Here is a 17,747-nt window from a genome sequence, read left to right on the forward strand (position 1 = left end):
GTAAAAAAAAAAACACAATGCGCAATCGCGGGACAAAAATAATTTTTGGGTGCCCCCCTGAGTCCTCGCGGTGTTGTTGGAAGCCTCAGTTTCGGGGGCCCCACGTTGGGCGCCATTTTCTGTTATGAACTAGTGATTGATTAATGATGAGGGACGACCTGGCAGAGCATGCCATCCGCCATTGGTTGGGGCATCGGCCACCAGCTACCTCAGATATACTGAGCAAGCAGATGGCTGCAATGTCTTCAATGCGCCTGGGGACCGCATCACAGTGGTCGTGTAGCCCCACAGGTGACGAGGTAAGGTCAATTGATTCGGTTCCTCCCGTGCTTTCATTTGTGAGTAATTTCGGAGCATGGGTCCTGCCGAGGCAAAGCTGGCGGAAGGCGGTCATTTCTTCGTCCATTTCTACACGCATGGACCCAATCGAAATAACCTTAAATAGATGTAACCTTTTATCAAAAACATCAGATGTTTTGTGGTATCTGAATATTAATGCTTCATTTGTTATTGTTTTGAATTATATGTTTCGCCTGCAAGTTTTAAAAAAATATACATACACAATTTATGTACGTATGTACTTAAAATTTCACTTTTATTGTTCGAGCGAAAAATTCTAAATGCTATATTCTAATACATTCATATGTAGATACATATGAATACATATACCTGCATAAAATCATTATTTTGTTTTCGCCTGAACCTTTCTTTATTTGAAAAATGTAATTCTATATGTTCACTCACAGTTTTGAATATTATGTTTCGTTAGAAGGTTTAAAAAAATAGGTATAAATTTAAAATTATCTTTGTTTGTTCGAAATATTTTTTTCTAATTTTTGGAACTAAAAATTCTAAAATGGTCAATTCTAATGCATTCATATCTACATGCATATATTTGAATTAAATATTATTTTGTTTGTGCCTAAACTTTTTCTTTACTTGAAAAATTTAATTCTTTATTCTTCAACTAACAACTTTTCTTTAACTAATCTAACATTTTTAGCAACGTATAAAATTTACCTAATCTTTTAAAATTTACCGTATAGAATATTGAATTTTGCAACAAAATAAAAAAAAGATCGAATATTATTGTATCTAATTCGTGTTATTTCTAATTCATGGATTGAGTTTAACTCAATTTTAAATTCCATCATATTTGGGGCTCAACCATCAAAAGAAAAATATTTTTTTCTATATAAGTTGTAATGAATTATGGAAAATTGCACGAATTAAGAGTAGTCCAATTACAAGCAGAGTTGAAGAAACGCAATTTAGATTGTTCAATAAATAAAGCTGTGTTAGTTGAGAGGTTAGGTAAAGCACGTGGACTTATCCAAGGAGGAGAATATTTTAGTGAAGCTGAGGAAGAATTCAAAGAAGAAAAAGCTGAGATGAGTGTAAACAAAGTTAGAATTAAAGATTTCGAATATTTGATTGATGAATTTTGCGGTGAAGATGTTGCTGTGGAAACTCGGATAGCTGATTTTGAAAGTGTTGTAGAGTCGATAGAATTCAGTGAAGTTGAAAAACTAATTTTAATGAAGAAAAAATTATCGGGTACAGGTAAAAGTTTTGTGAGAACAGTTACATGCAAATCGTTCGCAGAATGCAAAAATAAATTAATTGGTTAATCCCAAAAGAGACATGTAAAGCTGATATATATAATCAATTATAGGATAAAAGAATGGCGAAAAATGAATCTTTCCGTGAGTATGTGTACAAATTGGTGGACGTTGGTCAGTTAGCGGACGTTGATGACAAATCGCTAATACAATATATTGTTAACAGAATAAATGGATGAGAGAAACATAAAATCATGTTATACAATACCAAAAATTTAGGTTAATTAAAAGAAAAATATAGTGAATATGAGAGATTTTTAGATTTACTAGATTTAGCATATAATAAAAAATCTTTTGAAAATAAAAACAAGTTTCAAAATAGCCAGTTTCCCAAAGCAGAATCCAAATTTCAAAAAGCTCAATCAGAAAATTTAATAATGAGCATAAACATTAACGACGCAGAAGAAATTGATGCTCCAAAAAATTATCAAGAATTAATAAAAAATTTAATTGAGAACTGTAAACCTACCTAAAATAAAGAATGCCCATTCAAAATAGAAATCTTGCTAGAGGATGAAAAACCAATTTATTGTCAACTTAAAAAATTGCCAATTTTTGAAAAAGAAATTGTTAAAATACAAGTGAATGAGTGCTTAGATAAAAAATTAATAAGAATCTCCACTTCCCCATTTACGAGTCCAGTTGTTGTTGTTAAAAAAGATGGTTCGCCAAGATTGTGCGTGGATTTTAGAGGGATTAATAAAAAAATTATTAAAGATCGATTTCCTTTAGCAATAATTGATAATATTATTGAAAATATTCAAGATGCTAAAATTTTCTCAACATTGGACTTGAAGATTAGGTGTTTTAATGTACCAATAAAGGAAAACAGTAAAAAATACAGGCTATTGTCACTGAGGAAGGACAATACGAGTTTAATTTTACATTTTTTGCGTTGTCAACGTCACCATCGGTATTTTTAAGATACGTGATTTTTTATTTTTCGTGAATAAAAAAATAATAAAGTGCTTAATTCATATATAAAAAAAAATAATAAAGTGCTTAATTCATATACATATGGATGATATTGTAATTCCTACAAAGAATATAAAAGAGAATTTGAAGAGATTAAATATGGTATTGAAAGTAGGCAGTGAATATGGAACTGAATTTAATTGGAGAAAATGTAGTTTCCTTAAAGATAAAATTGGATTTTTGGGTCATATTATTTCTAATGGAAATGTAAGACCATCAGAGGACAAAATAAAAGTGGTAAAGAATTTTTCTGAACCCAAAAATATAACAAATGTACAAGCATTTTTAGGTTTAACTGGATTTTTTAGAAAATTTATTAGCTCCTACACATTTATTGCACATTCTTTAACAGAATTATTAAAAAACAGAACATGTTTAAATTTTCAATTAAAGAACAACAAGGTTTTAAATTCCATCATTATCAATAAATTTGAAAAATGCTTTAACTCAAGATCCAGTTTTAACCATTTACAATCCGAATATTCCAGTGGAAATACATACTGATGCATGTAAAAGTTGTATTGCGGCTATCATGTTTCAAAAAGCAATTGACCAAAAGCTACATCCAGTACAATTTTATAGTCGAAAAAATAGCCCATCAGAAGAAAAATTACACAGCTTTGTATTAGAAACATTTGCAGTATATAAAGCATTAGAAAAATTCAAATTCACATTTTAGAAACAAAATTCAAAGTTGTAACGGACGGTATAGCGTTTACGCAAACAATAAATAAAAAGGATTCACCTGCTTCAGTTCAACGTTGGGTTATGTATATGCAAGAATATAATTTTGAAGAAGAATGTAGAACTGCGAAAAAAATGGTATATATAGATATATTGAGTAGACCTCCGGTTATATATACTATAGAAACTGAAATTTTATATAAAATAAAAGAAGCCCAAGAAGAAGACGAGTATATCAAAACGGTAAAAAATACATAACAACTGAAACCAACATATCAAAACTTTTTCATAAAAAATGGAATATTAATTAAAGAAGATAATGCTTTAGAACTGTTTGTTGTACCTAAATGCATGGAAAATGATACAAAATTGTTTAGACAACTGCATTTTTTGTATTCTAGCCAACAAAAAATGGTATAAAAGAAGGCTTGTTAAATTGTAGAAATAAAGTAAACAAACCTCTAGAAATTTACCATTTGGATCATATAGGACCAATGAGCACAACTTTTAAACAATACAAATAAATCCTAACAGTTGTTGGTGCGTTTTCGTAATACATTTGGCTATATCCTTCTAAAACTTTAACAGCTGAAGAAGTAGTTCAAAAGCTTAAAGAGCAACAAACATGTTTTGGAAACCCTAAACAAATAATAACGGATAATCATGGTGCCTTTAAATTCAAAATGTTTGGTAATTTTATAAAACTGAAGGCATTGAACACCTTACTGTACAATTACTGTAGGAGTTCCGTGAGCAAACGGTCAGGCAGAAGTGTCCAACCGAATAATAATTGATGTTTAAAGAGGTTATCTATAGAATCACCAGAGAAATTGTATCAAAATGTAAGTAGAGTGCAAAGAGCTACAAAGAATACATTCCAAAGAGCTATTCAAAGAACACCATTTGAGGTATTGCTTAGTATGAAAATAAAAAAGAAAAAATATATTGAATTACAAGACATTATTACAAAAGAATTATATGATCAATGAGATGATAAAAGAGGAGAAATACGAATGGCTGTAAAGCAACAAATTGAAAAAATACAGAATGAAAATCGAAAAACTTATAATTTGAGAAGAAAAGAAGAACAAAAATTGCGAAATTGGCGACCTAGTTGCAATAAAAAGAATCAAATTTTCTAATAATAAACTTTTTGCTAATTTTTTAGGTTCATACGAAGATACACTGCAAAAAAACTTGGCAATGTTGAAGACCCAAAAACTACAACCACAAGCCAGGTGCATGATATAGGAGAATGGACGAAAGTGGAGTAACTACTCTGGTGCCAACACTATTTGGCCTAACCCTATTTAAATTAAAAGATAATAATTCAATAAAATGTAAACCGGTCTTTCAATTTCAATTGTAATTATAAAATATATATCATATCATTTTTGGAACTAAGATGTATTACAACGTATACAATTTATATTTATAAAATATTATATTATAAAATATTATATTTTGCAACAAAATATAATAAAGTCGAATGTTCTTGTTAAATTAAAATTTAATATTGATTGTGTTATTTATAATTAATCGATTTAGTTTAATTTAATTTTAAATTCCATCATAAATTCATAATTATGTTTTTTTGTATTTAAAATTTTGTTTGTAATTTTATTTGTAATACACGTATTTGAATAAAATAATTTTATTTTTGCAAAATTTAATTCAATATTCTATTTAAAAAAAAGGTATACATTCATAATAATGTATATTTATACTTTCTAATTGTTCGAACGAATTAGATAGGCTTTTGCTGGTAGGGTCCCAGAAAAATCTGATATTGGAACTTTTTAGCTCCGAATTAGCTCTCTTTGAAGATATTCTGAAAAAACGTTTGTATAACAAAAGCACGTTTTTCTCTTATACCTTATATTATTAGAAACAAAAACCAAGAATTAACTAATACGTTGTGTTATTAGAAACACAGACCGAGAAATAAATAATAATTGAAGATATAATGATCTATCATATTTTTGGTTTGAAAAACGGAAATAAGTTAAATAAATGTCAACTTTTATCAAAGACATTAGATGTTTTAGGGCATCTGAAAATTAATGCTTCATTTGATTGAAAACTATAAAATGCTAAATTCTAATACATTCATATGTATATACATACATACATTTGAATAAAAATGTTATTTGGTTTATGCCTGAGTCTTTTCTATATTTGAAAAATTTATTTCTATATGCCAAACCACAGTTTTGAATATTATTCAATTCATACAGGAGCTTTAGAAAAAATATGCATACATGTTTATATATTTTAAATTTTTGCGAATTCTTCCAAGCTATTATTACAATATTTTTCTGGAAATTTTTTTAAACCTTTATAATAATATTTATCTATTATACAACAAAAAAAAATTTTTTTTCATCGAAGGAAGGAGGAAAGCATGGATGCTACTAACATTCCGTTCCCTGGCAACCCATAGTTAGTTGTGTTTTATCACCAAAACCTGCTCCTTATATTCTGATACTAGTCCCCTTAGACCAACTATCACATTTTCTTTAATATAGATTGAAAGAGGTTCAACGTTCCCCGATTTGGCGAAGAGCATTTTGCGCTAAATCAGATGGCAAAGTCCTCTTTAGCCTTTTTGGAGAATCCCGGACAACAAGGAGCTGAGAGGCCTCTACATTAACATGTTACTCCAGTCGAGCTCCATGTCTCACCGCCCTTTCGTTAATTTCTTCAACTACATAAGGAATTTTTAGATCTCTGTGCAAATTTCCAATTCGCACATACCAAGGGGCATCCACCATATTCCATAAAACCCTATTCTGAAACGTTTGTATTCGTTGGTCATGTATTTGTCTGGCACATCTCCACAATTGGATACCATACAACCCAACCGATTTAATAATTTGGTTATACGAGAACAGCTCCTAGAACAGCACCTACATTTCTTTATATTTTAATTCTAATTCTGCTTTTTTCTTCTTAACATGTTCTTTCCATTTTAGCTTGACATCCAGTGTCATTCCTAGATATTTTGCCGCATTTTCCTGCACAACATTTACCCCGTTTAAATTAACACGTGGGGGGTTTACAAGAACTTTATTTGTAAAATTTACTTGTGCAAACTTAGTTTCATTTACTTTTATTTTCGATTTCTTGGTCCATGCATCAAGTCTATTGCTTGCCTGCTGCAACTTTCTTGTGGCGTTGTCAATATTTGATGCTATATGATGCACGTGGCCACGATTGTGTTTTCTATTTGAGGCACATCTCTTGTCGAGAGTAGATATAATATTGGACCAAAAATACTGCCCTGAGGCACACCTGCTCTCATTTCACTAAGTGTGGAATAGTCCCCCTCCTGTTTGACTTTAAATAATCTGTCCGTTAAATAAGAAGAGAGAATTTTTCTAACTTGTTTATTAATCCTTCGTTTTCCTGCTCAATAATATTTTTATATTTTTTATTCTATGAACTTGATCAGTAGTTGAATTTCCTGCTCTAAACTCAAATTTGTGGTTCAGAATTAATTACGTCCCCTCAATTATAGGTCCCATTATTTTTAGTAATATCTTTTCAGAAAGTTTCGATAAAATTGGTAGCAGGGAAATCGGTTTTTAAGACTTCGTCTCATTTAAAGGTTTACAAGGTTTTGGTACCATTATAACTTCTACCACCTTCACAGCATTAGGCACATATTTTAACCTTAATGCAGAATTCATTAAAAAAGTTCATTGTTATACCTCTTTTTGGTAATTGCTTCTGTATCTTAGTGGTAATTGAATCATAACCCGTTGCTTTCCTTGACTTATAGAGCAACTTTTTATTTCTACCACTATTTTTCTTTGTGCAAATGGAGCGATAACGTTTTCTTTTCACACATTTCCCATTGCAATAGTTATGATTAAGTGTATATCATTTGGCCTAAAAATTTGTTCAAGATGATTTGCATATATTGCCCATTTGCCATGTGCTCTTATAATAGGGGGGACATGTAATATTGGCTTTTTAATATTTTTTGCAGACCTCGTTGTATCTCGTGGATCTCGCGAGTTTTGCCATCTGCATCTAGTTCTTCACTTTTCACTTATCTTTTCCAGTATTTCTCCCGGGTAAGTCATACCCACGGATTTATATTCATATTTTTTTGTATTATTACAGGCAGCGCTTTGTATGATTTTATTAAAATTCTCTACCTTAGAATCTAAATCAGGTTTCGTAATTTAATTCTTAAGTTTATTTTATTTTCTATCTCTTCTTTCAACGTGGACTTATTTTGCTTCTTGGTAACTGTTTCAGTTAAACTTAATATAGCTGCAGAATAATCCGAATCCAAATCATAGTTATCTTCTAAACTATTGAAATTTGGCAAGATTTTCTCAACAATAAAGAAGTCTAGCAGATCTGGTATTTTATTTCTAATACTTTGCCAATATATTGGTCCACCAGTGAATTGGTGGACCAATAACAGTGACAACCAATCTCTTTAACAGCTTTTGTTAGCCCTCTTCTTCTTGTTGAGGTCAATCTAGAATCTCAACCAATATGTTTGGCATTATAGTCATCTCCCTGAATAAACCTTTCTTTCAGGAGATTCAGGAGATCTTTGAATGAACCACTGTTTATAACACGTCCAGGGCAGGGCAGTGAAGAATACTAAGGTCGAAATTTTGTTTATAAAACTCTATTCGTACAACAACAAATTAGTTATCATCTCTTTCTACTTTACTTATTTCATTATGTTTTATATTATTCCTTATCAAAATTGTGCAACCATCTTTTGATTCATTATAAGGATGCCCCGCTTTATGTTTTATGCAACCATTTATTTTTGTATCAGTTTGCTATTTTAAATTTGTCTCCGTTATAAACATATATCAATATTTTGGGTCTCTAGGAATATTTTTAATATACTCTTTTCCACGTCGCAATTCTTATTTTGTCTTCGACCATTGTTTTTTATTCTCTTTGGGATATGTACAGTATAGTTACATACGGTATGGTTATATGTTTCTTTCCCTTTCTGCACTCTTTTATTCAATGTAGTTGTTTTTGGGGTTTTGGGAATTTTGTGAGCATTTTTTGGTATCATTTTTATTTGTTTATGTTTTGTAAGGCTATTTTTCCTTTTTGTATTAATCCTCTATAATTTTGTTCTTCATCAACATTGATTTTAAGTTGATTATTATTCATCATGTTGAATCTAAAGTTTATTTTGGCTTTTTTGAGCATCTTCTTTATTTTTGGATATTCCTCCACATTGCTTAATATAACAGGAGGGAGTTTGATCTTTCTTGTAATGCATTTATCTGCACAGATTTTTCAATTCTGCTCACCTTGTCCTCAGGACTTATTTCAGGTGACATATCTGCTCTTCGCTTTTTGCTTTTTCTCTTGAGAATCCAATCGGAGCTAGATCCTCCTCATCTGTGCAGTATTCCACTTCTATTATTTCTTCTATTGTACTTACATAGCTTGGTTCCAATTTTAACTTATTATTTTCATCTCTAGATACTGGATTTAATTTTTTAATCCTTTACAAAGTGCTCCTAGCTCACTCTAGCTCTAAAGTGGCAGTTATCAGTTTTATGAACTTTTATTTCACTAACTGCACCCATATTGGTATTTTTCTGTTTGTCTTTGGACTTATTTTCTTTGCTTTTACCACATGGTGGTGTCCGCATGACCCGAGATATTCTTTTAAAAGATCGGTAGTGGGTGCAATAATTGGTCTCCCCCAGAGTCCATGAGGTCAGCCTCCTAAGAGTCTGGATTTTCCAGTTTTACTGGACTACCACGTGTGGTATAAAACCCTTTTCCTTTGTTCACTTCATTGATTTTGCTTTATTTCGGAGTTAACTTCTCCTAGTCTTTGGGAATGAACCGCTCGTGCAAGGCAGAACTCCCAATTTCTACAGTCCCTCAGGGATCAGTCGCAAACCAGACAGCCGTTCATTCTGGATCAGACGCTTCTGGATTTGTCCTAGATCTTAGTGGACTCTTATCACAAGCATTTCTACTGTGGTTTTTTCGCATCTACACCAGCCTAAACGAAATTCAATAAAAAAAAATTTAAAATAATACAAAAAAGGAAAAATACGACAATATCGATGAAGCGTCGATCTAATATTCTTCTGGTTATCAGACTACCACACTACCCACAATGCATCGCAGTACCTTGAATTTGCCTTTATTCATATTTCATAAAACTCTTTAAAAAACCACCCTATTTTACTTTATATATATTATATAGCTACTTCTCAGGTGTCAAAAAGAACGGGCGCTTCTAGAAGGGCTAGAGGCATGGGGCACTGGAGTCCTAGAATAATCTTACATTGGAACTTTTAAGCCCTAAAATAGCTCTATTTTAACATTTTCTGAAAAAATTGTTTTATATCAAAAGCACGTTTTTCTTTTGTCCTTTATATTACTAGAAACACAAACCGAAAACGAGAATTAAACAATATTCGAAAATATAACGTAATGATCTCACACACTTGAAGTTCGAAAATACGATATAAACTTAAATAAATGTCAGATTTAATCAAAGACATCAGTAGTTTTATTGCAACTGTATATTAATGTTTCATTTGTTATTGTTTTGAATATTATGTTTCGTCAGCTAGATTTAAAAAAATATAGATACACAATTTATGTACGTATGAAGTTAAAATTTCATTTTTATTGTTCGAGCGAAAAACTATAAAATGATAAATTCAAATACATTCATATATAAATAAATATATTTGATTAAAACTTTTATTTTGTTTATGCCTGTAACTTTTTTTATTTGAAAATTTTATTTTTGATTGTTTACCCTCATGATTTAATATTTATGTGCTTAAAATTTATTTCTATAAGCCAAACCACAGTTTTGAATGGAATGAAGCAGTTTTGAATTCATATGTAAAGCTTAAAAAAATTAGTTAAAAAGTTTTTAAAAAAATATTCATACATAAATGCTTATATATTTAAAATTTTCGACAATTTTTCCAAACTATTATAACAATGTGTTTGGAAGTTTCTCTTAAACTTTTATAATAATGTTTGTATGTTATATATTAAAACAAAATCTGACGTGGTGAGAACATAACCGAGCGTCACGTGTATTGTATAGTTAAGTGAAATTGTTACGGAATATAAAAATTTCTTTCTAATTTTTGGGGCAGTAGTAAGCTTATGGTTAACATATGTATAAAAATGCAAATTTGGCTTTTAGTAGAGTTTCGCTTTGTGCTACCCGAATTCATTGAAATACTCGTCAGTTAGTTTCAAGGAATTCCACCAATTCGTTCCGTAGATGTGGTAAAAAATATAAAATAGCCCCCCAAATCAGTTTCCTAGCCCTGATTTTTCCAAGAAATTTATAGGTTCATTGTTTTTATCGAAGAATTTAAATATATTTGGCCCGTAGTAAACGTTCAGTTGCTGACACCTGAATTTTTCCAAAAGTTAGGGTGTTTCGCGGACGGACGAGCGAAGCTTATATATAAAATTTCAAGAAAATCTGCTGAATATTTTCTTGAAAATGATCAAAAATGTAAAACAGGCCCACTAAAAAGTGTAGTTCCCGAGGATTGATATATCCCAAAAGTTGATCAATCTGTGCCATAGCCGAAATGAACTTACATATAAAATTCCATCAAAATCGGTTCAGTAAAACTTGAGATACACGCGTGCACTTTTTTCTTTATTTGAAAAATTTAATTTTATGTGTTCACCCACAGTTTTAAAAAAATAGATGTACATTCATAATTATGTATGTTTGTACATAAAATTTTATTTTTAATTGTTTGAACGAAAATCTTTTAAATGTTCGATTCTAATATATTCATATTTTCATACATATATTTGAATAAAAATATTATTTTATTTATGCCTAGACCTTTTGTTTATTTGAAATATTTATTTCTGTATGTTAACCCCATGATTTAATAATTATGTGTAAGAATAACGTGTACAAAGAGAAACAAGAAAAAAGGGGGAAAGTTAAAACAAAAACCTTGTTGAAATAGAATGTTGTAAAGAGAGAAGGCCTGAAGAAAAGAACAAAAGTCAGACCTCTGAAGAGACCAAAAATCGCTCTATCACCTCCTAGTGGTGGGCCCCGGTTATGGCGGAGGATAAAATGGTGATTGAAACGATCAAAGTTACGATCGTGTCGTGGTCATGTCTCGCGGCGAACCTCTCGATTTGTGAGTTTCAGCCCTATATCTATACGTCAGCTGACGACAGGCGTCCCAAGTCAAGAAGGAACAGCATATGCCGATAACTGCATGGCTAAGGGGGAGCTTAGTCGTTAATATGCGTACTCTGGATACCACGCGCCCTCCAGTGTAAACAAGCCTTCCCATGGCATGTCGGGTCGGGACAACAGCAACAACAAGAACAAATACAACAATTGCAACAACAACGACGACAACAACAACGCAGAGGAGGATCTCCTTCTTACGCCAGTAAAGGAAAAGGCGGCGCTTCCGATGGAGACATATAATCAGGATCCTCTTGGACCTATTATTCAACAAACTGAGGAGGACCTGAAAAGATTGGACATGAGGGGAAAAAAACAATATTTCTCTGGTGCATCCAAGCGGCGTATGTCGGCATATATCAGGGATGGCATGTTCCCAGAGGAAGCTCGCAGATATGAGAAGGACAGGCTAGAAAAGCTGAGGGGGGAAGGTCAGAAAGCAACACCTCTGATGCAGGGCCCTCAAAAAAGAGGTCGATGAAGGGCAATGTTGAGAGAAAGGTTCCTGAGAACATTCCTCAACGAAACCGGAAAATGACTTCTTATAGGGATGCAGTAGAACAGGTCAAGTGGGCATCACTCATAGACTACATTCAGAGGAAAGGCTATCCGAAGTCCAGATCATCATCATCATATGGTGCTACAGCCCGGGGTGGGCCTTGACCTGTTGTACAATCATCCTCCAAAGATTTCTGTCGGCTGCACAGCTTCTCCAGTTGGTAACGCCAACTTTTCTCAAGTCCTGTTCTATATTATCTTTCCATCTGAGCCTAGGTCTGCCTCTGCTGCGCGTATTCATTGGTATAGCCCTCATTATTGATTTTGGTAGTCTTTCTTCCGGCATTCTATACACATGCCCGGCCCACTTGATTCTTTGACTTTTGACGAAGCGTACAATATCTTCACCCCTAATTAGATTAAGTAGTTCTGCGTTTGATCTCATGTAGTAGTTTTCAGTATCATCCTCTTGGGTCCATAAATTTTTCTTAGAATTTTTCTTTCAAATATACGTAACATATTCTCATCTGCCACGGTGAGCGTCCATGCCTCGCCACCATAAGTTACGACCGGCCTAATCAATGTTTTGTACATTTGAAGTTTGCAGGTTCTGGTAAGTAGTTTGGATTTAAACAATTTCTCATAAGCGTAGTAACATATATTTCCTGCCAATATTCTACTTTGGATGCATCTATTTGTGTCGTTCATATTATTTATTTGAGCACCCAGATACGAAAACTCGCTTACGCCTTCAAAATTATATCTCCCAATAACAATATTTTATACGGTTCTTCTACTATTCGATCGCGATACTTTAAGATATTTTGTTTTATTTTCGTTTATTGTTAGACCAATATTTAAACAAGATTCTTCCAATTCCGTGAAGATTTCTTTTAGGTCCTGTAATCGCTTCGCCATTATAATTATATCATCTGCATATGCGCCTATTTGAGTTGATCTATATATTATATTTCCATTTCTGTACAAATGTCGAATCGCATAATGTAGTACCAAATTAAAAATAGTCGGTGAAAGAGTATCACCTTGTTTGACGCCAGCGCCAAACGTAAAAACCTCTGAAACTTCATTCTGCACCATTACTCGGGCTTTGGTTCCATCTAGTGTCATCATGACTATAGTCTAATCAATTTTGATGGAATACCAAGACTCGACAGAGCCGTTATAATTGTATTCCTTTTGATACTATCGAATACTTGTTTAAAATCTAAAAATAGCAGATGAACATCCTGGTTATATTCGTATAGTTTCTCCATACTTTGCTTCACCACAAAAATTTGATCTATAGTCGATCTGCCTTCCCTGAAACCGCGTTGGTATTCATACAAAATGCCTTCTGCAAATGTTTTTAATCTTTTCGAAATGATACTAGCCAGTATCTTATATGCAGCATTCAAGAGAGTAATTCCCCTATAATTTTCACATATCGTTTTATCCCCTTTTTTCAAAATGGGTACAATAATACCGACGTTATAGTTTTCGGGCATTATTTCCTCACTCCAAATTCTGCGTACTAGCCCATGAACAGATTCATGAAACCGACTGCCTGCGTTTTTTATCATCTCTGTTGTTATTGAATCTTCTCCGGGTGATTTGTGTGCCTTTAGAGAATCAATGGAGTTGAGCACTTCATCCATAGAAGGCTCATCGACACGTTCCTCCTGATCCCCCGCTGCCACCCATTGTGTTGTTTCTTCCCTTGATTCTGTATTCAATAACTCTTGAAAATATTGCTTCCATCTGTTAAGTATTTGCATTTTTTCAGTTAATATAATACCGTCCTTGTCTTTAACATTTATTAATTTTGGTTGGAAGCCAGCTTTTTCATGTTTTAATTTAGCATAGAATTTTCTTATGCTCTTGCTATTATGCGCTGAATTGATTTCTTCTACTCTTTTTTTTATGGCTGTACGCTTTTTTCTTTTACATATTTTGTCGGCAATTTTTCTCTTATTTTTGTAGTTTTCCTCGTTTCTTCTCGTCATTCTTTGCAGCATGATTTCCCTAGCCATATTTTTTTCTTTTATAGCATTGGCACATTCTTCGTCATACCACTCTTGATTTCTCTGCATTTGCTTCCTTCCTACCGTTTCCATTGTGCAAGTTACTAATGTTTTACTCAAATTTTCCCATTCCTGATTGATACTGTTATTGGCCTGCGCTGTTTGTTGGATGTTGTTGAGCTGCTCTTCAATTTTATTTCTATATCTTGTGAGTGTGTTCTCGTCTTTTAATTTATCTGTGTCGTATTTATTTCTTTTTTGACCCCTATTCTTTCCAACGTTTGAGATCCTTTGTCTGATTTTAATTCGGATCATGTAGTGATCGCTATCACAGTTTGCAGCTCGGCAGGCACTTACGTCTAGTATTGATGACATCCATCTTTTAGATACGAGTACATGGTCTATTTGGTTCACAGTACTGCTTCCTGATACCGTCCATGTACCCTTATGTATATTTTTATGCGGAAAATGTGTGCTAACTATATATGTCGATGTACCCGAAGCAAGATGGCAAAGTCTTTCCCCATTTGGTGATGTTGTATCATGAAGGGAGTGTTGGCCAGCAACTTCCCTGGCAAAGAGCTCCTTGCCTATCTTGGCATTGAAGTCGCCCAGTTACATTGTTACATATCTCTTCCAATTTATCATAAAAATAATCTTTTTCCGTTTCGTGGGAATCTGGATCCGAAGTCCAGATGGGGTAGCCAAAACACCAGGCCTTGGGACGGCTGCAACGTCGTGGTACTGGATGGCAACAACATGCCCAAACAGCATGTCTGCGTCACCTACGTACCAAAGGACGAGACAACCGTCAGTCTCCCCAGGGACAAATTTCTAAGCAGGATAGGGAAGCAAAATCCCAGCCTCAAGGTGAGTTCTTGGAGGGTGCTGAGGATGGATAAGGAAAAGGATTCCGGATTGGAAGATCTACGGAAAGCGGAATTTCGACTTTTCCTGAACTTCTTCCATGTTACCTTTCGGATTAAAAGAAAGAAATCCTCTCAAGGTGCTGGCGGCGGGGCAGGACAAAATAAAAAACCAACGCCCAACGCGACAACAACGAGCACTTCATGCCAACCAAAAGAGTTAAAACTAATTGGAAAGTCTGAAGTCTCTCCGAAAATGGTGGCAAGGGAAACGGAAGGAGTATCGACCAGCACAGCAAATACAAGCACACCGGGTGAACCAAAACGGCTCAAGCCCATTGGGAATCCCGAAACTGCTTCGGTATTTGCTGTTGGAGGGCTAGTGTGGCGCCTAGGACGGCAAAAGAGGCTGTGGCAGGGCAAGCGCCCACCAAAATGCGTAGGAAATGATCTAGTTGTCAGGTGCATCCAAATAAATCTACAACATGCTAGGGCATCTACTGATATTCTAGCTCATAGATTTATAAAGGATCACCTCGATATCGCCCTTATCCAAGAGCCTTACATAGTGAAGGATCAGGTTATAGGCCTAACAGGTGAGCTATTGTATGATAATACAATTGGAGGTAGGCCTAGGGCTTGCATATTGTTTAGTAAAAGGCTAACGTATTTTCCCATTCCAGATTAGTGTTCTAAGGATCAGGTAGATGCGTTGGTGAAGGTGAAGTCTTCCGGGGGTTGGACATAGTTTTTTGTGTGCTCATCCTACCTCCCGGGAAACTGTGACTACCCGGACGAACAATTGAAAGATCTAGTGGACTTTTGTGGATGGAGGAACTTCCAACAGATAATAGGAATAGGACCAATGCCTACCACACCGTCTGGGGAAGCAGTAATATAAACAAAAGAGGTGAGTGCCCACTTGAATTTTTATATAGCAATAAATTAATTAGAATGAAGGCAATAGGCCGACATTCATAAATGAAATTAGGGAATAGGTCCTTGACATCACCTTTTGCACTGAGTTTATCGGCAGTAGGGTTAGTGGATGGCATGTCTCAAATTCAATGGATGTCATGGTCTCCAGGGGCCTGGCAGAAGAAATGTATCGGGTGCCCCAATCCATAGATTGGAGTCAATTCGAAACACTCCTCCTGGATGGGAGTGTATCCATTCCTGCTTCTGTCAGAACGATGATAGATATCGAACCGGCCAGCGAGGCCCTGACGGCGGCTATTACTAGTGCCTATCATGGGAGCTGCCGCGCTAAATCGAGGCGGAGCAATAGGAAGTGCCCGTGGCGGAATGGAGAGCTTTCAAGGCTATCCAACAAGGCCAAGGCGTCGAGTTCGTGGGAAGAATATAAAAACTCACTCACGAAATACAATAAGGAATTTAGGAAAGCGAAAAGAATTTCGTGGAGGGCGTTCTGAACTCTCCAGCAGTGCGCGTCTTCACAGTGCAGGGTACAGACATGGAGATTCTTCGGAATTACTCAAATGTGTTCATTGAACCGAGGGCATCCTGGCCCAGGAGGGATGATTGGCAACGATCCCGTTTGGTCTTATTAGATGGCATGATTAGATAGGCTGTTTTCTCTTTCAGGCCCTACAAATCTCTTGGTGATGACGGGATATATCCTGCGTTTTTGCATAGGAGTTTTCAACATATCGCTAGAACACTGTTGGAAATTTTTCGTGCCAGCTATGCATGGGGTTACACCTCTCAGGCATGGAGGGTGGCTAAAGTGACGTATATTCCGAAGGCGGGCAAGCGACCAAGCAACCACCGAAGGTCTTTCCGTCCAATCAGCCGTACTTCTTTTCTATTAAAAGCAATGGACACGACGCACTGGGAAGCATTCCCTTGCATGAGTCTCAGGACGCCTATCAGTCGGGAAGGTCTACTGTACTCGCTCTGGTAGAGGTCCTAGAAAACTCACTGGAAGTGCGGGAGGTGGTAGTTGGCTACTTCCTTGATATAGAGGGAGTTTTTGACAACACCCCATATCATGTCATCTATGAGTCGTTGCACAAACGAGGGATGGTTTAATCGGGTGCTACAGGATAGGATAATTAAGTCCACCATAGCTGACGATACACTCTTCATCTCCGCTGCAAAAGGGTGTCCGCAGGGCGGGGTTCTTTCGCCCCTCCTGTGGTCCATTGTAGTGGATGATCTAATCGCTGCTCTCGGCGGCGGAGGGGATGTGGGACTGACTTTGTGCAGCCGCTGCCTTTCTGCGGTCTGCCTTCTTCCGCCATGGAGGTCAGACTTGCCTGCCTGCCTGTGGCGTGATGCGGTCGTCACTGGCGGGACGCGAAAGGGTGCCGCCATGCGAAGGTGTTTCTTTCGGCGTACTCCAGCGGATTCACAGCAGAGTTGCTGGAGATGAGCAGGAGCCGGATCCGCACTATTACAAATTTCTTCACGGGGAAGTCGGGCTCCCCCCTGTGCAGATTTTGTTGGCGATGAGTCGTCCACATTCTCTACGACTGTCCGGCAGTGGCTGTTCGGCGCTGTAATCATCTTGGACATAGGTCCCTAAGTGTTCGGGAACTGTTGTCCAACTCGCTCAGGGATATCTCCGGCTCTGTGGTTGGGACGGGGATATTATAGATGGTAGCTTGGGGAGCCTGCAATAAGTCAAAAATGGCTTGGGGGGTTACTCCTGTCCCACTCGGTTACCCTTGAAATCTACAAATCTACAAAAAAGACCTCTGAAGGTGATGCAAAAGGCTCGTTACATCAGGAAAGTGACCTATGTTTCATCAGAAAGCTGCGTAAGTACCCGAAAGAAGAAATTTGCTAATTTATGACAGAAAATCTAATATTTTTGGGACAGCAGTATGCACCTTCA

At 35.4% G+C, this 17,747-nt stretch overlaps 1 protein-coding gene across 1 annotated transcript; it reads right to left on the reverse strand.

Moving 5' to 3' along the window:
- Positions 1-13,133: 13,133 nt before the first annotated feature.
- Positions 13,134-17,416, reverse strand: LOC129616507 (uncharacterized). Its single transcript, XM_055532163.1, has 3 exons — positions 17,167-17,416; positions 14,011-14,611; positions 13,134-13,938 (listed from the first exon to the last, which is right to left on the reverse strand). Exons 1-3 carry the CDS (start codon positions 17,414-17,416, stop codon positions 13,134-13,136), a joined length of 1,656 nt encoding a protein of 551 aa, XP_055388138.1.
- Positions 17,417-17,747: the final 331 nt, after the last annotated feature.

This window comes from Condylostylus longicornis, unplaced genomic scaffold (genome assembly GCF_029603195.1).
Source record: "Condylostylus longicornis isolate FDR11 unplaced genomic scaffold, ASM2960319v2 ptg000232l, whole genome shotgun sequence".
NCBI classification, from domain to species: domain Eukaryota; kingdom Metazoa; phylum Arthropoda; class Insecta; order Diptera; family Dolichopodidae; genus Condylostylus; species Condylostylus longicornis.